The sequence below is a fragment of the Leucopleurus acutus genome (genome assembly GCF_964270905.1).
Source record: "Leucopleurus acutus genome assembly, chromosome: 1".
In the NCBI taxonomy this organism is placed as follows: domain Eukaryota; kingdom Metazoa; phylum Chordata; class Mammalia; order Artiodactyla; family Delphinidae; genus Leucopleurus; species Leucopleurus acutus.
Genome location: NC_139142.1, coordinates 124,660,999 through 124,686,724, shown reverse-complemented (window position 1 = coordinate 124,686,724; position 25,726 = coordinate 124,660,999). Strand labels below are relative to the sequence as shown.

The window sequence follows — 25,726 nt, the reverse complement described above, 5'->3', positions numbered from 1 at the left end:
AAACCTCTGATAGGTAATAAAAGGACGTGACTGCTACTGGAGAGGAGGACTGGAGGTCTGGGGAGAGAACTTAAGTTTTACTGTGAAGAAAAAAAAATTTTTTTAACCACATATGTATATTAATTAAAAAGCGCGGAGGTGGGGGAGTAAAGGTGGAGACCACCACTACAAGTCTTTAAAACACTGCCGCTTAAGTCCTCCGAACCTGAGGCTCAGCTGCTTCGGTTGCAGCGCGTGGCAGCAGGTTCCCGCCGCGGACATCAGGCAAGTCGGCTTGGGACTGGAATCATGGGCGGGGCTCGGGCCGCAGAGAAATGAGTTCCTGGAGACGAGCCACGTGTGGAGAGCCGTCTTGGGAAAAGCACAAACCAGAAACAAGATATACAAGACGTGAGTAAATGCTGACGTCGTACGACACGGTGAGGAGGAAAACTAGAGGCTCGGACAGCCAGTTCAGAAGCCTGCGTAGAAACGCGCACTCCACCAGCGGGCGGCCGCACTCTGAGCCTGCGCCAAACGGCAGCGCTTTTGCCGGCGTGCCCGCGGGGTGGCGCTGTCACGTCCGGCTAGCTTTCCAGGGGGCCCCGAAGAGCGAAGGAACACCGCCTTTTCCGGGTGGAGAACCGGAAAGAGAATCACTTCCCGTGGCGGGGTCACGTCACTTCCTCTTAAGCGCGGCGTCTGGCCGGGGCGTACGCACGAGCGGCGTCCGCACGAGCGTTCAACATGAGGATTGAGAAGTGTTATTTCTGTTCGGGTCCGATTTACCCAGGCCACGGCATGATGTTCGTTCGCAACGATTGCAAGGTGAGACGGCCGGGAGTAGCGCGCGCTCCGCTGCGCTCCCGCCGGGCTGAAGCCGCGCCCGCTCGGCGCGGGGTTCCTCTGCCCCTGCGTGGGGTTTGGTCTAGGATTTCGGCTCGTGGGGCTGGTTTTGCTAGCGGCTCCGACCTCGACCTCCCTCTTGGGGAAGGTTCTCCTGCCGGCGTCGCGACCGGAGCTGGTCACTAGACCGCCGTTGGGCGAGGCTGGCTGCCATGAGGTTGAGGAGCGATTCCAGCCAGCGCCGACGGGGAAGCTGGGAGTCTGTTTGCCCACTTTTGCACATGGGCCACGTTCTTCAGTTCGGTAAACTTTGTTGAACGCATGCCGGGTTAAGCATTGCTGAGGTCCGCGTCTGTACAGATGAATAAGACTTGGGGTCGGCCATAGTCTGTAGAGGTTGATAGAAATGTTGCATATGGCTTAATAATAGAGTTATGTATTATGAAGCTGTTGGAGGTGTTTTGGAGAGGGTCGTCTGTAGAAAGGCACAGAAAGGAAGTGACGTTTATCCTGGATCTTGCATTTTGCTTAAGAACGTGAGGAGAAGGCAATCTAGGTGGAAGGAAAACGAACAGTTTGAGCAAAGGCACAGAGGGGAGCAGCTACTTCTCTGTTTAGGGAAGTGACGGATTGCAGATGGTAATAGAGGCTTGGGGTAGGGCTATAATGGAGTGCGGTTTTCACTGAATGTGTATCACTTTTTCATCATCATGAAGTCGAAAGATCATAAGTTGGGGACCGTCTGTATAAGGCCTCTGTGAAAGACTTTATGAGTGATACATGAATTTGCCTTTCATACCGGAATGGATCTCATTCCTCTGTTTAACACATTGTTTCTCAGAATTAGACCTCTTTTGTATTTGCTTCTGAATCACTGGACACTTGTAGAAAATACTGATTCCTGGTTTCCACCAGATCTATTGAATTGGAATCTCTGGGGAGAGAGGAAGAGGAGCTAGAAATCTATATTCATTGAGGTGATTTTGACATGCTAAAGAACTACAGTTCTTGTTTCATCACCTTATGTCTGTATTCTACATGAAAAATATTGACCTCACTAAATTAGGAGTAAGGGGTCTTGCCAAAAGTGTGGGACCAAAGCGATGTTTGAAAACTTGAAAGAGCATGTAAAAGATTTTTTTTTTTTTTTCCCCCCGGTACGCGGGCCTCTCACTGTTGTGGCCTCTCCCGTTGCGGAGCACAGGCTCCGGACGCGCAGGCTCAGCGGCCATGGCTCACGGGCCCAGCCGCTCCGTGGCACGTGGGATCTTCCCGGACCGGGGCACGAACCCGTGTCCCCTGCATCGGCAGGCGGACTCTCAATCACTGCGCCACCAGGGAAGCCCAAAAGCTTTTTAATTCCTGCTCTCAGGAACATGACAAAGAATTTATAGCAATGAATGAAATGATTGTCAGGTTGGGGTGTAATTCACAGTGGGCATTATGGCTTTGTGGATGATTTGGTCATCATGACTATGATTTTTGTCCATCAGTGTTTGTCAGCTGGGTATGGGAATTAGAAAGGATGATGGGAGCTATCTAGAGTTGTATGTTGATCTGGCAGACACAGTGGAAGTTCAAGTTGATGAGGAAGTCTATATTGCTAGCAAGGATAGTGTTGAATTAGCTGGGAGCTAGCTTGCTGTAGGGAAGACCAGTGTATCCAGAACAGAGTTGATTGGGGAAATAAGAAGTAGAGGCCCTGAAGCACTAATGAAGAACAGGTGCCTCATTTTTTTCTTCGTTGATGATTCCGAAATCTTTATCTCCTTAGTTTCAGGTGTGAATTTTCCGCTTGACAGGGAAATCCTGTTTGTACCTAACAGTGAGCCTACTGAGAGTGTTCCTTATTACCTCAAATCTTTTTGCTCTCTGAATTAATACTGTCATCCACCTAGACAGTTCTGCTAGAAACTGAGAGTCATCTTTGAATCTTTCACCGTTTATATCTAGCTATAGGTTCTATCCATTCTGCCTTTGCAAGGGAGAGTGGTGTCTTAGCTTTCTTTCTGCCCACCTGCCCTGGGTCCAGATTAGGCACTTGTCGCTTTTGTAGCCTCCTAACTAGTCTTTCTGCATTTATGCTCTTAGCTTTTGGGACCATCTTTCATAGAAACCTCCCCTCTTATGCTTCTCAGGTAGTTTCTTAAGAGTAGAATTAGTGTATTACTGCTCCATATTTTCATAGTTTGCAAACAGGAAAAATATACATACTCTTAAGGTGTGCTTAATAAATGTTTGTTGAATTAGTGGCATAAGAACTTGAAGATGTGGCATAAGAACTTGAAGGTGTTGGAAGAACTTTGAGGCTCAGATGGATCATTTGTGTGCATGTTGAAGACTGAGGATGATGACAGAGGACTAGGTTAAAAGGGAAATTTGAGTCTTATGAAACTTTGTCTCACACATAATCGTTTACCACCTACCCCACCATAGATTTAACCACTTCCTTAATGTGTACTTGCATATTACTTTATACTTGATTATTGTGTATAGTTACATCCCATTGTTTATATCCTAGTCGGTTCTTTATCTCTCTTGTTTGCAAAATGAGATTTTACCACGTTGCTAGACTAAGCTTCTCAACGTAGGGCGTCATGTTTTAATTATTCTTGTATCTAGTACAACATCCAGCACATAGTAGCTGCTCCTTATTTGGAGATTGAATCCCCATCCCATCTCAGTGACTCCAGTCTCTTCAGATAATTCATTGTGCTTTTCAGGTGAGGTCTGTTAGATATGGAGTTCAAGTAGACTTGCCTGTAACTTCCCATTGGCTCTCTTTGGAACCGAGGAGACCTGGGACAAGTTCAGGTCTCTCATTAGGTATAGTTCAGAAGTGGGGATTTGTTTAGGAGTTATCTAGTAGGTATTAAACATTGAAGGCTTTTACTTAAAAAAGGTAATAGTACTTTGGCTGAAAATACTCAAAGAAATTTTACCAATAATGATTTTATAGTGAGTTATTCCAGAAGACTACAATATTCTCCTATTTTCTAGTTGGTTTGAAATTAATTCAAGAATGTAGACATGCTTTTACTCGAGTCTCCCAGGAGAGGGCTCTCCATGAGGTCAGGGCTTAGATCAGATTGATCTGGTATTGACCATTTCTAAGAAAACTATGTCCTAGTGTGTTTAGTGACCTATTTGAAGGTCTCCATAGAACAAAGTGTATATAAAATGAAAAGTATTTTGGTTTGTGATATATGCGTATGTGTGTGTGTGTGTGTGAGTGTGTGTATGTTAGCCTGAAATGGTGATATCTTATTTTGACCTTTTTTTTTTTAATGGGTCACATTTTCTAGGTATGATAATTTAACTTAATTTTCTTTGCCAAGATCTACAAACTCAATTACTTTTTCTCTTCAGATTTCCTCTAGTAATACACACAAATTTCAATGTGTTCTAAGACAAAGTAACAAAATGATGCATTTTAGACTTATAAAATGAGTCCCAATAAGCCATTTCAGGAGCATGTTGAATGATCATTAAATTGTAAACACTATTAAAGGATCACATCTTTTGGGATGAAAGTGAAGAATTAAAGTAGTGAAGAATCTTCCTAGTAGATCTCTGAATAAATACTTTAGAAAACAAATCTATTGTCAGTTTTAGTTGCTTTTTTGAAATTATTTTGTGCAACGGTGGAAAGAACCAAAGGAAGTTTCAGAATGGTTGTTTGAAACTTTTAACCCCCTCCCCCCATTGAGGTATTTAGAAAGTGAATTTTGAGCATTATTCTGAATTGCAAAGGGATTTAAATAAATGACTTTCCCTAAAACTGTTCCCTTCATTCAAGATCATTTGTAAGGTTTTACTATTATTCTATAAAAATGGTCGGGTTTTTTTGTTTTTTTTTTTTTGCGGTACGCGGGCCTCTCACTGTTGTGGCCTCTCCCGTTGCAGAGCACAGGCTCCGGACGCGCAGGCTCAGCGGCCATGGCTCACTGGCCCAGCTGCTCCGCGGCATGTGGGATCTTCCCGGACTGGGGCACGAACCCGTGTCCCCTGCATCGGCAGGTGGACTCTCAACCACTGTGCCACCAGGGAAGCCCTACAAATTTCCTTTTTAGCACTGCTTTCCCTGCATCCCTTAAGTATTGGTAGGCTTTGTTATCATTTTCATTCATGTCAAAATATTTTCTAATTTCCCTTGTGATTTCTTCTTTGCACCCTTGATTGTTTGAGTGCATTGTTTAATTTCCACATATTTGTGAATTTTCCAGATTTTTTTCTGTGATTGATTTCAGTTTCATTCTTTTGTGGTCAGAGAACATACTTTGTATTATTTTAGTCTTTTCAGATTTATTGAGACTTGTTTTGTGTTCTAAAATTGTGGTCTGTCTTGGAGAATGTTGCATGTGCAGTTGGGAAGAATGTATATTCTACTGTTGAGTGGAGAGTTCTACTGATGTCTATTATGTCTGGTTGTTCTATAGCATTGTTCAAGTCCTCTGTTTCCGTATTGATCTTCTTTTTGTTCTGACCGTTATTGAAAGTGGGGTATTGGAAGTTTCCAATTGTTACTGTTGAACTATTTCTTCCTTCAATTCTGTTGGTGTTTTTTTTCTTTTGGTGCATATATATATATATTTTATTGAAGTGTAGTTGATTTACAATGTTGTGGTAGTTTCTGGTGTACAGCACAGTGATTCAGTTATATATTATACATATATATTACATATTTTTTTCATATTCTTTTCCACTATGATTTATTACAGGATATTGAATATACTTCCCTGTGCTATGCAATAGGACCTTGTTGTTTATTCATTCTGTTGGGTTGGCCAAAAAGTTCGTTTGGTTAATGAATACATTTAATAAAGTTCTTGCTGAAAATGAAAAATGTGTGTTTTATTTTTACTTAAAACCGAATGAACTTTGTGGCCAACTCAGTGTATATAATAGTTTGCATCTGCTAGTCCCAAACTCTCAATCCAACCCTCTCCCACCCCCACTCCCCCTTCGCAACCACAGGTCTGTTCTCTATGCATGTGAGTCTTTTTCTGTTTCATAGATAAGTTCATTTGTGTCATATTTTAGATTCCACACATAAGTGATATCCTATGGTATTTGTCCTTTTCTTTCTGACTTACTTCACTTAGTAGGATTATCTCTAGGTCCATCCATGTAGCTGCAAATGGCATTATTTCATTCTTTTTTTATATTCCATTGTGTATATATGTGTGTGTGTATACATATATATGATATATATATATCATATATATATGTCTCTCACATCTTCTTTATCCATTCTTCTATCTATGGACATTTAGGTTGTTTCCATGTCTTGGCTATTGTGAACAGTGCTGCTATGAACATAGGAGTGCATCTATCTTTTTGAATTATAGTTTTGTCCGGATATTTGCCCAGGAGTAGCATTGCTGGATCATATGGCAACTCTGCTTTTAGTTTTTTGAGGAACCTCCATACTGTTCTCCAGTGGCTGCACCAATTTACTTTCACACCAACAGTGTAGGAAGGTTTCCTTTCTCCACACCCTCTCCAGCATTTGTTATCTGTAGACTTTTTTTTTTTTTTTTTTTTGCGGTACACAGGCGTCTCACTGTTGTGGCCTCTCCCGTTGCGGAGCACAGGCTCCGGACGCGCAGGCTTAGCGGCCATGGCTCACGGGCCTAGCTGCTCCGCGGCATGTGGGATCTTCCCGGACTGGGGCACGAACCCGTGTCCCCTTCATCGGCAGGCGGACTCTCAACCACTGCGCCACCAGGGAAGCCCATCTGTAGCCTTCTTTAATGATGGCCATTCTGACTGGTGTGACGTGGTACCTCACTGTAGTTTTGATTTGCATTTCTCTAATAATTAGCCATGTTGAGCATCTTTTCATGTTCCTGTTGGCCATCTGTATGTCATCTTTGGAGAAATGTCTGTTTAGATCTTCTGCCCATTTTTTGATTGGGTTGTTTGTTTTTTTGTTATTGAGTTGTATGAGCTATTGGTATATTTTGGAAATTAAGCCCTTGTTGGTCACATCAATTGCAAATATTTTCTCCCAGTCTGTATGTTGTCTTTTCATTTTGCTTATGGTTTCCTTTGCTGTGCAAAAGCTTGTAAGTTTGATTAGGTCCCATTTGTTTATTTTTGCTTTTATTTCTATTGCCTTGGTAGACTGACCTAATAAAACATTGGTACGATTTATGTCAGAAATTTTTGCCTGTGTTCTCTTCTAGGAGTTTTATGGTGTCATGTCTTATGTTTAAGTCTTTAAGCCATTTTGAGTTTATTTTTGTGTACGGTGTGAGGGTGTGTTGTAACTTCATTGATTTACATGCAGGTGCATATATATATATATATTTTTAAAACATCTTTATTGGGGTATAATTGCTTTACAATGGTGTGTTAGTTTCTGCTTTATAACAAAGTGAATCAGTTATACATATACATATGTTCCCATATGTCTTCCCTCTTGCGTCTCCCTCCCTCCCACCCTCCCTATCCCACCCCTCCAGGCTGTCACAAAGCACCGAGCCAATATCACTGTGCCATGCGGATGCTTCCCACTAGCTATCTACCTTACTACGTTTGTTAGTGTGTATATGTCCATGACTCTCTCTCGCCCTGTCACAGCTCACCCTTCCCCCTCCCCATAACCTCAAGTCTGTTCTTTAGTAGGTCTGCGTCTTTATTCCTGCCTTACCCCTAGGATCTTCATGACATTTTTTTTTCTTAAATTACATATATATGTGTTAGCATACGGTATTTGTCTTTTTCTTTCTGACTTACTTCACTCTGTATAACAGACTCTAGGTCTATCCACCTCATTACAAATAGCTCAATTTCGTTTCTTTTTATGGCTGAGTAATATTCCATTGTATATATGTGCCACATCTACTTTATCCATTCATCCGATGATGGGCACTTAGGTTGTTTCCATCTCCGGGCTATTGTAAATAGAGCTGCAGTGAACACTTTGGTACATGACTCTTTTTGAATTTTGGTTTTCTCAGGGTATATGCCCAGTAGTGGGATTGCTAGGTCATATGGTAGTTCTATTTGTAGTTTTTTAAGGAACCTCCATACTGTTCTCCATAGTGGCTGTACCAATTCACATCCCCACCAGCAGTGCAAGAGTGTTCCCTTTTCTCCACACCCTCTCCAGCATTTATCGTTTCTAGATTTTTTCATGATGGCCATTCTGACTGGTGTGAGATGATATCTCATTGTAGTTTTGATTTGCATTTCTCTAATGATTAATGATGTTGAGCATTCTTTCATGTGATTGTTGGCAGTCTGTATATCTTCTTTGGAGAAATGTCTATTTAGGTCTTCTGCCCATTTTTGGATTGGGTTGTTTGGTTTTTGTTACTGAGCTGCATGAGCTGCTTGTAATTTTGGAGATTAATCCTTTGTCGGTTGCTTCATTTGCAAATATTTTCTCCCATTCTGAGGGTTGTCTTTTGGTCTTGTTTATGGTTTCCTTTGCTGTGTAAAAGCTTTGAAGTTTCATTAGGTCCCATTTGCTTATTTTTGTTTTTATTTCTATTACTCTAGGAGGTGGGTCAGAAAGGATCTTGCTGTGATTTATGTCATAGAGTGTTCTGCCTATGTTTTCCTCTAAGCGTTTGATAGTTTCTGGCCTTACATTTAGGTCTTTAATCCATTTTGAGCTTATTTTTGTGTATGGTCTTAGGGAGTGATCTAATCTCATACTTTTCCATGTACCTGTCCAGTTTTCCCAGCACCACTTATTGAAGAGGCTGTCCTTTCTCCACTGTACATTCCTGCCACCTTTATCAAAGATAAGGTGACCATATGTGCGTGGGTTTATCTCTGGGCTTTCTATCCTGTTCCACTGATCTATATTTCTGTTTTTGTGCCAGTACCATACTGTCTTGATTACTGTAGCTTTGTAGTATAATCTGATGTCAGGGAGCCTGATTCCTCCAGCTCCGTTTTTCGTTCTCAAGATTGCTTTGGCTATTCGGGGTCTTTTGTGTTTCCATACAAATTGCGAAATTTTTTGTTCTAGTTCTGTGAAAAATGCCAGTGGTAGTTTGATAGGGATTGCATTGAATCTGTAGATTGCTTTGGGTAGTAGAGTCCTTTTCACAATGTTGATTCTTCCAATCCAAGAACATGGTATATCTCTCCATCTACTTGTATCATCTTTAATTTCTTTCATCAGTGTCTTATAATTTTCTGCATACAGGTCTTTTGTCTCCTTAGGTAGGTTTATTCCTATGTATTTTATTCTTTTTGTTGCAGTGGTAAATGGGAGTGTTTTCTTGACTTCACTTTCAGATTTTTCATCATTAGTGTATAGGAATGCCAGAGATTTCTGTGCATTAATTTTGTATCCTGCTACTTTACCAAATTCATTGATTAGCTCTAGTAGTTTTCTGGTAGCATCTTTAGGATTCTCTATGTATAGTATCATGTCATCTGCAAACAGTGACAGCTTACTACTACTTTTCCGATTTGGATTCCTTTTATTTCCTTTTCTTCTCTGATTGCTGTGGCTAAAACTTCCAAAACTATGTTGAATAAGAGTGATGAGAGTGGGCAGCCTTGCCTTGTTCCTGATCTTAGTGGAAATGCTTTCAGTTTTTCACCATTGAGGATGATGTTTGCTGGGGGCTTGTCATATATGGCCTTTATTATGTTGAGGAAAGTTCCCTCTATGCCTACTTTCTGCAGGGTTTTTATCTTAAATGGGTGTTGAATTTTGTGAAAAGCTTTCTCTGCATCTATTGAGATGATCATATGGTTTTTCTCCTTCAATTTGTTAACATGGTTTATCACATTGACAGATTTGCGTATATTGAAGAATCCTTGCATTCCTGGAATAAACCCCACTTGATCATGGTGTATGATCCTTTTAATGTGTTGTTGGATTCTGTTTGCTAGTATTTTGTTGAGGATGTTTGCATCTATGTTCATCAGTGATATTGGCCTGTAGTTTTCTTTCTTTGTGACATCCTTGTCTGGTTTTGGTATCAAGGTGATGGTGGCCTCGTAGAAGGAATTTGGGAGTGTTCCTCCCTCTGCTATATTTTGGAAGAGTTTGAGAAGGATAGGTGTTAGCTCTTCTCTAAATGTTTGAAAGAATTCACCTGTGAAGCCATCTGGTCCTGGGCTTTTGCTTGTTGGAAGATTTTTAATCACAGTTTCAATTTCAGTGCTTGTGATTGGTCTGTTCATATTTTCTATTTCTTCCTGATTCAGTCTTGGCAGGTTGTGCATTTCCAAGAATTTGTCCATTTCTTCCAGATTGTCCATTTTATTGGCATAGAGTTGCTTGTAGTAATCTCTCATGATATTTTTTATTTCTGCAGTGTCAGTTGTTACCTCTCCTTTTTCATTTCTAATTCTATTGATTTGAGTCTTCTCCCTTTTTTTCTTGATGAGTCTGGCTAGTGGTTTATCAATTTTGTTTATCTTCTCAAAGAACCAGCTTTTAGTTTTATTGATCTTTGCTATTGTTTCCTTCATTTCTTTTTCATTTATTTCTGATCTGATTTTTATGATTTCTTTCCTTCTGCTAGCTTTGGGGTTTTTTTGTTCTTCTTTCTCTAATTGCTTGAGGTGCAAGGTTAGGTTGTTTATTCGAGATGTTTCCTGCTTCTTAAGGTGGGCTTGTATTGCTATAAACTTCCCCCTTAGAACTGCTTTTGCTGCATCCCATAGGTTTTGGGTCGTTGTGTCTCCATTGTCATTTGTTTCTAGGTATTTTTTGATTTCCTCTTTGATTTCTTCAGTGATCACTTCGTTATTAAGTAGTGTATTGTTTAGCCTCCATGTGTTTGTATTTTTTACAGATCTTTTCCTGTAATTGATATCTAGTCTCATGGCATTGTGGTCAGAAAAGATACTTGATACAATTTCAGTTTTCTTAAATTTACCAAGGCTTGATTTGTGACCCAAGATATGATCTATCCTGGAGAATGTTCCATGAGCACTTGAGAAAAATGTGTATTCTGTTGTTTTTGGATGGAGTGTCCTATAAATATCAATTAAGTCCATCTTGTTTAATGTATCATTTAAAGCTTGTGTTTCCTTATTTATTTTCATTTTGGATGATCTGTCCATGGGTGAAAGTGGGGTGTTTAAGTCCCCTACTATGAATGTGTTACTGTCGATTTCCCCTTTTATGGCTGTTAGTATTTGCCTTATGTATTGAGGTGCTCCTATGTTGGGTGCATAAATATTTACAATTGTTATATCTTCTTCTTGGATCGATCCCTTGATCATTATGTAGTGTCCTTCTTTGTCTCTTTTAATAGTCCTTATTTTAAAGTCTATTTTGTCTGATATGAGAATTACTACTCCAGCTTTCTTTTGGTTTCCATTTGCATGGAATATCTTTTTCCATCCCCTTACTTTCAGTCTGTATGTGTCTCTAGGTCTGAAGTGGGTCTCTTGTAGACAGCATATATAAGGGTCTTGTTTTTGTATCCATTCAGCCAATCTGTGTCTTTTGGTGGGAGCATTTAGTCCATTTACATTTAAGGTAATTTTCGATATGTATGTTCCTATTCCCATTTTCTAAATTGTTTTGGGTTCGTTATTATAAGTCTTTTCCTTCTCTTGTGTTTCTTGCCTAGAGAAGATCCTTTAGCATTTGTTGTAAAGCTGGTTTGGTGGTGCTGAACTCTCTCAGCTTTTGCTTGTCTGTAAAGGTTTTAATTTCTCCATCAAATCTGAATGAGATCCTTGCTGGGTAGAGTAGTCTTGGCTGCAGGTTTTTCTCCTTCATCACTTTCAGTATGTCCTGCCACTCCCTTCTGGCTTGTAGGGTTTCTGCTGAGAGATCAGCTGTTAACCTTATGGGGATTCCCTTATGTGTTATTTGTTGTTTTTCCTTTGCTGCTTTTAATATACTTTCTTTGTATTTAATTTTTGACAGTTTGATTAATATGTGTCTTGGTGTATTTCTCCTTGGATTTATCTTGTATGGGACTCTCTGTGCTTCCTGGACTTGATTAACTATTTCCTTTCCCATATTAGGGAAGTTTTCAACTATAATCTCTTCAAATATTTTCTCAGTCCCTTTCTTTTTCTCTTCTTCTTCTGGAACCCCTATAATTCGAATGTTGGTGCGTTTAATGTTGTCCCAGACGTCTCTGAGACTGTCCTCAGTTCTTTTCATTCTTTTTTCTTTATTCTGCTCTGCAGTAGTTATTTCCACTATTTTATCTTCCAGGTCACTTATCCGTTCTTCTGCCTCAGTTATTCTGCTATTGATCCCATCTAGAGTACTTTTAATTTCATTTATTGTGTTGTTCATCGTTGCTTGTTTCATCTTTATTTCTTCTAGGTCCTTGTTAACTGTTTCTTGCATTTTGTCCATTCTATTTCCAAGATTTCGGATCATCCTTACTATCATTATTCTGAATTCTTTTTCAGGTAGACTGCCTAGTTCCTCTTCATTTGTTAGGTCTGGTGCATTTTTACCTTGCTCCTTCATCTGCTGTGTGTTTCTCTGTCTTCTCATTTTGCTTATCTTACTGTGTTTGGGGTCTCCTTTTTGCAGACTGCAGGTTCGTAGTTCCCGCTGTTTTTGATGTCTGTCTCCAGTGGCTAAGGTTGGTTCAGTGGTTTGTGTAGGCTTCCTGGTGGAGGGGACTAGTGCCTGTGTTGTGGTGGATGAGGCTGGATCTTGTCTCTCTAGTGGGCAGGTTCACGTCTGGTGGTGTGTTTTGGGGTGTCTGTCGCCTTATTATGATTTTAGGCAGCCTCTCTGCTAATGGGTGGGGTTGTGTTCCTGTTTTGCTAGTTGTTTGGCATAGTGTGTCCAGCACTGTAGCTTGCTGGTCATTGAGTGAAGCTGGGTCTTGGTGTTGAGATGGAGATCTCTGGGAGATTTTCACCATTTGATATTATGTGGAGCTGGGAGGTCTGTTGTTGACCAGTGTCCTGAAGTTGGCTCTCCCACGTCAGAGGCAGAGCCCTGACTCCTGGCTGGAGCACCAATAGCCTTTCAGCCACACGGCTCAGAATAAAAGGGAGAAAAAGTAGAGGGAATTAGTAGAAGTATGAGGAAAGAAAGAAGGAAAGGAGGGAAGGAAGGAAGGAAGAAAGAAAGAAAGAAGCAAAGAAGGAAAGAAGGCAAGAAGGAAAGAAAGGAGGGAGGGAGGAAGGAAGGAGGGAAAGAAGGAAAAAAGAAAGAAGATACAGTAAAAATAAAGTATAATAAAGTTATTGAATTAAAAAATTCTTATTTAGAAAAAAAAAAGGGACGGAAAGAACCTTAGGACAAATGTTGGCAGCAAAGCTATACAGACAAAATCTTACACAGAAGCATACACATACACCCTCACTAAAAGAGGTAAATGGGGAAAAATCCTAAATCTTGCTCTCAGAGACCACCTCCTCAATTTGGGATGATTCGTTGTCTAAAGGAGGGAAGGAAGGAAGGAAGGAAAGAAAGAAAGAACGAAGGTAAAGTATAATAACGTTATTAAAATTAAAATTATTAAGAAAAAAATTTTTTAAAAAACCATGGACGGATAGAACCCTAGGACAAATGGTGGAAGCAAGACTATACAGACAAGATCTCACACAGAAGCATACACATACACATTCACTAAAAGAGGAAAAAGGAAAAAAATCATAGATCTTGCTCCTAAAGTCCACTTCCTTAATTTGGGATGATTGGTTGTCTATTCAGGTATTCCACAGATGCAGGGTACATCAAGTTGATTGTGGAGCTTTAATCCGCAGCTTTTGAGGCTGCTGGAAGAGATTTCCCTTTCTCTTCTTTGTTCTCACAGCTCACAGGGGCTCAGCTTTGGATTTGGCCCTGCCTCTGTGTGTAGGTCGCTGGAGGGCGTCTGTTTTTTGCTCATACAGGACGGGGTTAAAGGAGACGCTGATTCGGGGGCTCTGGCGCACTCAGGCCGGCGGGGAGGGAGGGGCATGGAGTGCGGGGCGGGCCTGCGGCGCCAAAGGCCGGCGTGACTTTGCACCAGCCTGAGGCCCACCGTGCGTTCTCCCAGGGAAGTTGTCCCTGGATCCCGGGAACCTGGCAGTGGCGGGCTGCACAGGCTCTGCGGAGGAGGGGTGTGGAGAGTGACCTGTGCTCGCACACAGGCCCCTTGGTGGCGGCAGCAGCAGCCTTAGCGTCTCCCGCCCGTCTCTGGGGTCCGCGCTTTTAGCCGCGGCTCGCGCCCGTCTTTGGGGTCCGCGCTTTTAGCCGCGGCTCGCGCCCGTCTCTGGGGTTTGCGCTTTTAGCCGCGGCTCGCGCCCGTCCCTGGAGTTCCTTTAAGCAGCGTTCTTAAACCCCTCTCCTCACGCACCAGGAAGCAAAGAGGGAAGAAAAAGTCTCTTGCCTCTTCGGCAGGTGCAGACTTTTCCCCGGACTCCCTCCCGGCTAGCCGTGGTGCACTAACCCCTTCAGGCTGTGTTCAAGCTGCCGAGCCTCAGAGCCGGAGCCTCAGAGCCTCAGCTCGCAGCCCCGCCCGCCCTGGCGGGTGAGCAGACAAGCCTCTCGGGCTGGTGAGTGCCGGTCGGCACCGATCCTCTGTGCGGGGAATCTCCCCGCTTTGCCCTCCGCACCCGTTGCTGTGCACTCCTCCGCGGCTCCCAAGCTCCCCCACTCCGCCTCCCGCAGTCTCCGCCCGCGAAGGGGCTTCCTAGTGTGTGGAAACTTTTCCTCCTTCACAGCTCCCTCCCACTGGTGCAGGTGCCGTCCCTATTCTTTTGTCTGTTTTTTCTTTTTTTTTTCTTTTGCCCTACCCAGGTACGTGGGGAGTTTCTTGCCTTTTGGGAGGTCTGAGGTCTTCTGCCAGCCTTCAGTAGGTGTTCTGTAGGAGTTTTTCCACGTGTAGATGTATTTCTGGTGTATCTGTGGGGAGGAAGGTGATCTCCGCGTCTTACTCTTCCACCATCTTCCTGAAGTCCAGCCATATATGTTTTAAGTTATATCTTCATGTTGGATTGACCCTTTTATCATTTTATGGTGTCCTTTTTTGTCTTTTATAACAATTTTTCTTAAGACTTATTTTGCCTGATATTAGTATAACTACTAATATAGTTATACTATATAAACAGTATAACTACTGTTATGCTGTCCTGTAGACAGCATATAGATGGATCTTTTTTTTAAAAAAATATTTATTTTTGGCTGCGTTGGGTCTTTGTTGGTGCATGCGGGCTTTCTCTGGTTGCAGGGAGCAGGGGCTATTCTTTGTTGCAGTAAGTGGGCTTCTCATTGCGGTGGCTTCTCTTGTTGCAGAGCACGGACTGTAGGCTCATGGGCTTCAGTAGCTGTGGCTTGTGGGCTCTAGAGCGCAGGCTCGGTAATTGTGGTGCACAGGCTTAGTTGCTCCGTGGCATGTGGGATCTTCCCGGACCAGGGCTTGAACCTGTGTCCCCTGCATTGGCAGGCGGATTCTTAACCACTGCACCACCAGGGAAGTCCCAGGATGGATCATTTTTAAAATTCATCCTGCCAATTTCTGCCTTTTCATTGGAGAAGTTGATTTATTTACGTTTAAAGTAATTACCAGTAAGGAAGGACTTCTGCCATTTTTGATATTTGTTTTCTATGTCATGTCTTTTTTGTTCCTCAATTCTTATTACTGTCTTACTTTATGACTGCTTTTTCTGTAGTGTACTGTTGCGATTCCCTTCTTGTTTCTTTGTATATTTTTAGTTTTAGTAACTTTCTTAATGGTTACTCTGGTGCCTACAATTAATCTTAATTTCCAGTGATGTAGATTTATAATTATTGTTTTATACAATTGTCTTTTAAATTAAATCTTATGAAAAAAGAGGAGTCACTAACTAGAAATTCATTAATACTGACCTTTATACTCACCTATTTAGTTACCTTTACTGGTGTTCTTTATTTCTTCTTGTGGATTCAAGTTACTGCCCATTGTCCTTTCATTTCGGCCTGAAGGACTCCCTTTAGCATTTCTTGTAGGGCACTGGCAACAAACTCTAAATTTGTTTTTATTGAGGTGAGATTTACATAAAATAAAATTTACCATCTTATTATTATTAAGTTATAATTGACGTACATTAGTTCCATGTGTACAACATAATGATTTGATATTTATATATATTGTGCAATGGTCACCACAGTAAGTCTAGTTAACATTTGTCACCATTACCTTGTTACAGAATTTATTTTACTGTGATGAGAACTGTTAAAATCTACTCTCTTAGCAACTTTCAAATATGCAATACAGTCTATTAACTGTAGTCATCATGCTGTATATTACATCCCCATGACTTATTTTTTTTATAACTGGAAGTTTGTATCTTCTGACTCCCTTCACCCCCATTTTGCCCACCTCTCCCGCTTCCCTCAGTCTCTAACAGCCACCAATTTATTCTCTGTATCTGTGAGCTTTGTGTTTTTGTTTTTTTAGATCCCACATGTAAGTGATATCATACATACGGTATTTGTCTTCCTCTGTCTGCTTATTTTACCTAGCATAATGCCCTCAAGATACATCCATGTTGTTGTAAACAGCAAGATTTCCTTCCTTTTTTCTTTGGCTGTGCCACGTGGCTTGTGGGATCTTAGTTCCCCAACCAGGGATCGAACCCGGGCCCCCTGCCATGGAAGCACCCAGTCCTAACCACTGGACCACCAGGGAATTCCCAAGATTTCCTTCTTTTTTATGGTTGAATAATGTTCCATTATATATATATGTCATATTTACAGTGGCATGAATAGTATTTCATTGTATATATACACCACATTTTCTTTGTCCATTTATCTCTAGATGCACACTTAGGTTGTTTCCATACCTTGGCTATTGTAAGTAATGCTGCAATGAACATAGACATGCATATATCTTTTCAAATTAGTATTCCTGTGTTCTTTGGGTAAATACCCAGAAGTGGAATGGCTGGATCATATAGTAGTCCTGTTCTTTTTCTGAAGCATTTCCATAATGTTTTCCATAGTGACTGCAGCACTTTACAATCCCACCAACAATTACAAGTGTTCCCTTTTCTCCACATCCTCTCCAACACTTGTTACTTCTTGTCTTTTTGAAAATAGCCATTCTAACTGTGGTTTTGATTTTCATTTCTCTGATTAGTGATGTTGAGCATCTTTTTATGTACCTGTTGGCCATCTGTCTTTTTTAGGAAAGTGTCTATTCAGGTCTTCTGCCCATTTTTTAATTGTATTGTTTGTTTGTTTGCTATTGAATAGTATGAGTTCTTTACATATTTTGGATATTAACCCTTTATCAGATATATAATTTGCAAATATTTTATCCCATTCAGTAGGTTGCCTTTTCATTTTTTTTGTTGTTTGTTTTTGTTTTTGTTTTGCGGTCCTCTCACTGTTGTGGCCTCTCCCGCTGTGGAGCACAGGCTCCGGACGCGCAGGCTCAGCGGCCATGGCTCACGGGCCCAGCAGCTCCGCGGCATGTGGGATCTTCCCGGACCGGGGCATGAACCCGTGTCCCCTGCATCGGCAGGCGGACTCTCAACCACTGCGCCACCAGGGAAGCCCCAATGGTCGTTTTTAACCATATTTTTGGGGCCCTCAATCTTTAGTTGTGATGCTGTTTTAGTCAAAAAATAGTTCAATTTCCATTTTATGTGATATGTCTCACACATTTCTAAATGGTGTTTTGAGTAAGTAGAAGCAGTTGTGAGAACGATTGTTGCTTCTCAGACTTTATAGTATATTTTGTTTGGTAGGATAACATCCTATGGTATAACATTTTTTAATATTGACTTTTCACTATTTAACACTTTTCTTGTAGGTGTTCAGATTCTGTAAATCCAAGTGTCATAAAAACTTTAAAAAGAAGCGCAATCCTCGCAAGGTCAGGTGGACCAAAGCATTCCGGAAAGCAGCTGGTAAAGAGCTCACAGTGGTGAGTACGGTTAGCTATCAGTATAGTTTTTACAGTTTTCAAAATTTTAACTTCTGGGTGGGAGATGTGATTTCATTAACTCTAACAAGGCTTCCTATAGAATTGTTAATGAGTGACTTATTTGCATCTGGTAATCTCATTCTCACATGATCCTCAGAACCATAAATCTGTAGAATTTTGAAAAGGAAAAAAATTCCTAATCTAGTTTGTAAAAGTGATTTTTCTTATTCTCGAAAAGTATTTTTAGCTCTTGCAACAAGGGGAGAATTATTTAAATGGATTGAAGTTGGAAATTGCTACTTAAGGATTTTGAAAGGAGGTTAAGAGATTAAAGGGTTTTTGACTAGCAGTGAGGACTCAGATGAGATTTGTAGTAGACTCATTTATCAGTTTCTTGATTTCTTTAGCAGGACTGTGTGTCTGAGAGCAGAGAGCTTAGTTCATAATGGCAATGTAAGGAGGAATAGTGAGGAATCAGGGGTGAGGGAGTTCCATGGGGCAAGCCCCCACCATCATATTGCTGTTAATTGAGTTGGTGTAAGGACCTGGTGAAGCTTATCTGCACTCGATCCTTAAAAAGGGAGGAGGGGAAGCTGCTGCACAGGCTACCTTTGAGGGAGGGAGAGCTTTCAACTGTCCCCTTCCGCTGGACTTCCTCTTCCCCCAAACCCATGACTCTTTCCCACCTCGCCACTCCTTAAAGACGGTATCTAAGTAGTTGCTGTGAAGCCCTTTGCTGTCTTTCTCGACACCTGAGGTTCTTCAGTGAACATAAAGAATATTTTTTGACAACACATAAGGCCAAATCATAATTGTCACAAAAGTAATTTTCACTGTGGACGAATAGATATGTTGCATCTCAAATACAGGTGGCAACTGTATGAGTGAAGAAAGGATGCCGGGTCATAGTCATTTGCTGGTGACCACTTACCTTATCATGGCTGAGGTTACTGTGATCTGAACAGAGGCATGTGTATATAAATGAAATAGCCACGTGCAGAGTTAGTGCTGTTCCATATGCCAGAGTCTGATAGCTTTGAAAACTAAGAAATATCTGTAGTTTTTCCAAAATTATTTTGCATGTTTTGAGATAAATAGGATTGTTAATTGTCAAAATATCAACTACATTTGGAGGGGACTAAAGAATTTCAGGCTGACGCTTTCATCATGCAGAGTAGTACCACATTATTTGAAGATGTGGTTTCAACTCTGTGCTGTAACACAAAGGTTTATAGGTATTGAAATATATAAACATGCTAGGTATTTTTGTTGAACCATATGCAGTTCTCAGTGTTTGACTTTTTGATCTATGGGAAAAGGAAATTTCATATGGTTCAAACTAATATAAAGTTTTCTGGCTGTGAGTCTCATCTAGGAATAGGAAATAAGGGAAGCTTTTTTAGTTTGTTTATAATCCCCATGATTGTTATAGGCCCCTATGAGGGATGGTGGTGATCCTCTCCCCTCCCCTCCCTTTGAGAATCACTCATACATAGACGTTTTCAATAGGGCTGTCTTGTACATCGTGGTATTTAAAGGAGAAAAAGTTTGAAAACTTGTATCCTCTGGGATCACCCCGGGGGAAATCTTAATATGTGCCCATAGCTTGAAACACTTAGAACTTTGGTGAAAAGGAGAAAAAGTTTTAAGAAATGCTTCCTTTCTACCTCTCTTAAAACCGTATTTCTCCTCTTCTTACAGGATAATTCATTTGAATTTGAAAAACGTAGAAATGAACCTGTCAGATACCAGCGAGAGCTGTGGAATAAAACCAGTAAGTCACAAGGACTACCGGGGATTTTCAGGAGACACTGGTTTGGGATATTACCATAACTTTAATATCAGTTGGTTGTTTAAATATTAGATTTCTTTTCATCAGTTAGCTTTTATACTTTCATCCTTATTTTAATGGCTCTGTTGTATTTGTGGGTTTTTTTAATAAGCTATCCCAAATCCTTTTCAGAATTGGCTGATGTATCCATTATAAAAATGACATAATTATTAAATTTGATATTATTTGAAGTGCCTACACAGAAATATAAAAACATTCAAATATCTGGGGAAAAAAATAGAGATGTAGAATACTTTTGGGGGGTGAGTGTGGCATAGTTAAAATATACAAAAAACCTAACACACTTTACAAGTTTAGATAATTTGGTTTAGGGATAGAAGTATTGTTTTCTGTATACCTAATAAAACTTAGTGATTCTGTAAAGTTAAAAAGTACAGCATGTAAGGTGATAATTACAAGTTTTCTAAGAGAACTTCTAAGTGCTCGACTTGGGTAAAAATGAAGCTATAGGCTACTGAAACTAAAAGTAATGTTTAATTCTTATCTACCTACCTACCTACCTCTCTGTTTTGTTTACTTAAGTAAGCAGAGGGTTTAATTTAAAAAATTCTCATGTAGTAAAACGTAGTTCCTTAAGCTAGCTTGTAGATTCCACTATGTCTCTGTGTGTTTGAGGCCCTCGGCCCTGCCTTTTCTCCTTCCCCCATGCCTGCTTATGCAGCCTTTAGCCATTTCTAGTCTTGGGTGTGGAGGTGATGTAGTTTGTTAACTAGAAGTCTCTAAGACTTAGAATTCTATATTGGTCTCTAATGGATTATTGGCAGGGCATACTTTTCAATACCTTTTTACCAGTTAGTCACAAGACTTCAGAGGAAGAGTTGGAAAGTTATGGGCCTTTGTAGTAGCATTTAACACCCTCTAAAGCCTTGTTTATCTTCCTGAACTGTGTGGAAAAATCAGAGTCCCAATGGGGAATTGCCTAAGTATTCTGCCCCTTGGTGTGCTTGTTTGGTTTATCTTTTTAAAAAATAAGGTCTTTTCCTTCTGTTTTGTAATTAGCGGAGGAGTTAATTTCTGATTAGCAGTTGGTTTTATTGGGTTTATTTAGTAAGGAAATAACACTGATTCAAACGCAAGGATTTCTGAAGAGATTAATAGGATTTTTTAAATTGAGATTATAATTGACATATTAGTTTCAGGTGCACAGCACAATGATTTGATATTTGTATATATGGTGAAATGATCACCAAAATAAGTCTGGTTAATATCTACACCATACATAGCTAATTTTCATAGGATTATTAAATTGATTCCTAAAGGTACTCTTGGCAGGGACATTATTGGAAGATCCTAAAGCGTTTCTGGATGCCACTGAGTTTTATTTCACTTTGGCCTTTGTTTTCTTTTTTTGTTACTACTTGAAGATAGCAGGTCCAGACCATTTTTACCTATAACTACTTTTATTTGATGGGTATTCAGCTTGATATGGAAACTGAGGTACATATTTTAGTCATCTGTGGATCTTCAGTTACTAAGATCCTCTGTGCTGGTATCATGATGTTTATGTTGTTCCTGAGAAATACTGTGTGTTCTCTAAGATGTTGTCTCCTTTACCAATAACCACTGACTCTAGCATACAAAGATGAACAGGGCATACACAGTCCCTGATCTCTCAGTGCATTTTACTGAGTACTCTATTTTATTGTTTCTGTTAGACAGTAATTGGTTTAGGTATTATCACAGAGTCTCATTCATTTGCCCCACTCAGATCCACAGACTACACTTTAAGAATCTGGACTGGGAATTGTGCTATTTAGTATGGTAGCCACTAGCCCCAGGGGCTACTGAGCAATTAAAATGTGACTGGCCTGAATTGAGATGTTCTGTAAATATAAAATACATGCTGGATTTTGAATACTTAGTATGAAAACAAGCATAAAATATCTCAGTAATAAATTTTTATATTAATTACATGTTGAAATGACAGTATTTTGGCTATGTTGGGTTAAACAAAATCTAAAATTTAATTTCAAACTGTTCCTTTTTACTTTTTTAAAAAAGTGGCTACTAGAAAATTTTAAATTACATATGTGATTTATCTTACACTGGACAGTGCTGATATAGATTCTAGAGTAGTTGGACTCAACTCCCTTATAGCCAAGGCTCCTCTACACATTTTCTGAAACAGTTGGATTTTAGTGGTTAAGAACGTGGCAGATTGATTGGTTCATTCTACCAGTATTCATCATGTGCAGATCATATCCTAGGCACTTGAAGAAAAAGTGGCTTTTATGACAAGGTAGAGTCTATTTATGGAGACGACAAGCTAAGAATGGGATTAATTGCCATTAATCCAAGTTCTCTGTAGAATAAAATTTGAAAAGTGTTGGACTGGTTTCAAGTACAAGAAAAATTTAGTAGTAAAGGCTTTTGCAAAATAAAAGTTAGAGAAATGATACATGGGAAAGAGTCAACAGTGATATCAGCCAAGGGTGCATACCTTTGTCAGCTATTTTAGTAGGAATTGTTTTTGAGGTGAGTTTTTTGTTGAGTTTAATCCACTTCTAAGCCACAGTAAAGTAGTGATTGTTAAAGCTCCTGTTGGTTATAATCATCCTGCTTGAATGAATGTACATAAATTTGTTAACATTTATGAATTTTTTTTGTAGTTGATGCAATGAAGAGAGTTGAAGAGATCAAACAGAAACGCCAGGCTACATTTATAATGAACAGGTATGAATAGTTAAAATATCTTTATTTTCATGTAACTTCAAACTTTCAAAAACTGGCACTGTTAGCATTTTGCCAAATTTACTTTAACTCTGTGCGTAGTAAGTTGAAGACATGATACCTTTTCCTCCTAAGTATGCTTCTCTCTCTCTCTCTCTCTATATATATATATATATTCTAAAAATAATATGTTCTTTTTCTCTGGGATTTTAAAATTGAGGTGTAATTGACACACAACATTAGTTTCAGGTGTACAGCATAAGAACATGCTCTTAATAACCACAGTATAGTTAAATCAGAAGATTAACACTGCTAAAATACTATAGACCTTACTAGATTTACCTGTTGTTCCAATAATGTCCTTCATAGCAGAAAATCCTGGATCATACATTACATTTAGTGGTCATATCTCCTCAAGCTCCTTTAATCCAAACAGTTTCTCACCTTTGTCTTAGCTGACATTGGCCTGTTTGAAGAGTACAGGTCAGTCATTTCATAGAATGTTCCCCGGTTTTTGTTTGATGTTTTCTTCGTGATTAGATTCAGGTCCCTTTGGCCAGAACATCATAGAAGTGTGTCCCCTTAAGCACCCCAGCAGAGGCACCTGTTGTCCCTTACTGGTGATGTTAACTTTCATTGCTTGGTTAAAGTAGTGTCTGCCAGTTTTCTCCACTGGAAAGTTACTGTTTTTTCCCCCTTTTATCAGTACGTATCTTGAGGGAGACACATTGAGACTCGGCAAAGAGCCTGTTACTCCTCAAACTGATACCTACTGGTTTTCGCATCCACTAGAGTTCTGCCTGAATCTGTTACTACTGTGATTGTTGCCAAATGGTGGTTTTTCTGATTTCATCATTTCTTCTCTATTAGTTGACCTTCTTATCTAAGAAAGAGTATTTTCCTTTTTCCCCAGTTCCAAAATTTATTCTTTTATTCATTTATTCACATCATATCTGTGTGTATTCATTAATTCTTATTGTATTCAATGAGTTATAATTCTTTGTCATTATTTTGATGTTCTAAGTGCCCCAAGTTGGCCAGTGAGAATTCCTTCAGGCAGGCTGTGTGTCATTTTGACAGTTCCTCACCATTCTTTGCGTCCTTTCTTGCCTTTTGCTTTATGGCTAATAAGATTTTCCCTGCCCCAGCTTGGAATTGGCCATTTCTTTAGAAGGGGCATCGCTTTTGATCTAGTCACTATAAAAGTCATAGAAAAGCATGCGTCAACAGCTTTCTGGCTTAAAAAAAAATTTTTTTTTTAAAGCATTACAAAAAAGGACCCAAATGCTTGAGAACTAGTCTGTTAGCTTTTTTTGTTGAATGTCTTGTGTTTTGTGCTCTTGTAATTACTGAATGATTTAAAAAATTAGGTAACACAGAGACTACAAATCTTTCTCCTCAAATAGAGAACACAGACACTTTAATAATTAGAGATTCTTACTCTGTGTAATCTCTGAGACTTGTTAATTCTTTGTTTCAATCACATCCCTTCATTCACTGAGCAAATATCTTTTCAACCCCTGTTTTATTCCTGACTAGGTGCTAAGAATACACTGAATGAACAAATTGGGAGTGCAGGAATCATGTTTAAGCTAATTAGGAACAAGAAATGAATTGTGTTCCCATTGCTCATTTGTGTGGCTAACTTAATACAATTTTTACAAATTAGGAATTAATGTCTTTTAAAGAGATTTTAGTAACTGAAATTTTGGCCTTTGTCCTAGGTTGAAGAAAAACAAAGAACTACAGAAAGTTCAGGACATTAAAGAAGTGAAGCAAAACATCCATCTTATCCGGGCCCCTCTTGCAGGTAAGTACTGCATAGTGCAGGAGTTCTGTGCCTTAAGTAGAGAAATGAAAAATCTGGATTGTTGTGGTCCATGTAATTGGGTACCCACCAACTTTTTAAGGTTGAATCTTTTCATGTAAATGTTCTCCCTCATTTATGATATGACTGTTTATAAAAATAATTTAGTCAGTGTGTTTCCCAGTTCCAGTCAATTTATTGCGTATGGTGTTTCTTTTCTCCCTTCATAAAATCCTAGCTTCCATGAAATCCAAGTTAATCAAAACGATTTGAGTAATAATTTAATAGATGATTTTGCCTCATACCTGTTTTGATTAAAGGATAATGTTTTATATTAGTAGCTCTCAAACTTCATTTGGTGTGGGAGTTACTTGGGGGACTTAGTATGTCAACATAGAGGTCTAAGCCCCTTGAGTTTGGACCTCTGTTCTTTACTAGCTCTCCAGGTGAGTCTGATACTTCAGTTTGAGAACTACAGTTTTGTATTAAAAACCCTCCTTGTGCTTATGTAACTTAGTTAGGCACTCACTTGAGCAGTTGCTTGTGTGCATAATTTCTTTTGTGAGATGCTAGGAAACCACTCTTTTTACTCAGCTGGTGCCAAGTACAATCTGTTAAAAGGAGAGAAATTTTGGTGAGATATAGCTATGCCTAAACCTTAGTATAGTCAAATCCTGTAACCACATATTGGGTAGATTTATGCAAAAGTCCTAGCTAGGTTGTTTTTGTACCAAATTTAAAAAAAAAAAGACAAAATCCTGGAGCATTGTTTCACATATAGATGATATGGACTGACAGACACCCCAAGAACAATAGGAATGAACCATTGTTACCTAAGTTTTTAGGTAACCCTCTTTGAGGTAGGTAGTACAGTGTTAAGAGCAGAGACCTTGGTTCAAGGTGGCCAGGGTTCACATCCCTGCTCTTTGTCAAGAGTTTAATTTCTTTCTTTCCCTTTTTTTTTTTTTAAGGCAAAGAAAAGCAGCTGGAAGACAGAATGGTGCAGAAATTACAACAGGATGTGGACATGGAAGATGTTTCTTAGAACTCTTACTGTCTGTAACCATTTCTATAAGTGCATCTGGAAATCTCCTTTGGACACAGAACTTCTAAATTATTGGGGTTTTTTTCATATAAGGTCACTCATATGAAAGGGGATTAAAGTACTTCCTTCCTACATTGGTCTCTGCAGAACAGCAGATGTGGATGCTTGATTGCATCTCAACGGTAAGCCTTCACTGAGAGATACACTTTTATAAGTCATGAAAATTGTTTGTAAATACAGAAGTGAATTGTGGACATAAAATGGTCATGCCATTTGGTTAATGGCACTAGGCAGCATTTATGTAACAATTAATGACAAATTCATGACGAGTTATATATAAAATAAAATTTTCATTGCAGTAAAATATTCCTTTCCTAGAAGGGATACAGCAAGGAACTAACAATCTGTATGATAATTAGCCTCTAGTAATTTCTTTGGATGCTTCTTAGAAGAACATAATGGTCTAATATATTGAAGCCTAATTATGTTGGACCGTTTTGATCTGGTTTTAACTATTGTGATTGATAGGCATTTGTGGATGTTGGGGGTGAGTTGAATAGTCTGTTCCTGAAATGGCACTATATAATTTCTACTTTGGAGAATACTCACTTCTAAGTTGAGATTCCTAGTAGAATAAGCTTTATTTTTCTAGGCGTCCAGTACCTATTAAAATTTTTTGTGTGGTTTTCTTTTTAAAAACTCCTTGTTTGTGG

The 25,726-nt window shown here is 39.6% G+C and overlaps 1 protein-coding gene across 1 annotated transcript; it reads left to right on the top strand.

Annotated features, from left to right (window-relative positions):
• The first annotated feature begins 685 nt into the window (after positions 1-685).
• Positions 686-25,447, top strand: RSL24D1 (ribosomal L24 domain containing 1). Its single transcript, XM_082839298.1, has 6 exons — positions 686-807; positions 17,526-17,639; positions 19,341-19,413; positions 22,101-22,164; positions 23,886-23,971; positions 24,940-25,447. The coding sequence occupies exons 1-6, from the start codon at positions 727-729 to the stop codon at positions 25,011-25,013; spliced, it is 492 nt and encodes a 163-aa protein (XP_082695424.1). The 5' UTR covers positions 686-726; the 3' UTR covers positions 25,014-25,447.
• The last annotated feature ends 279 nt before the right edge of the window (positions 25,448-25,726 follow it).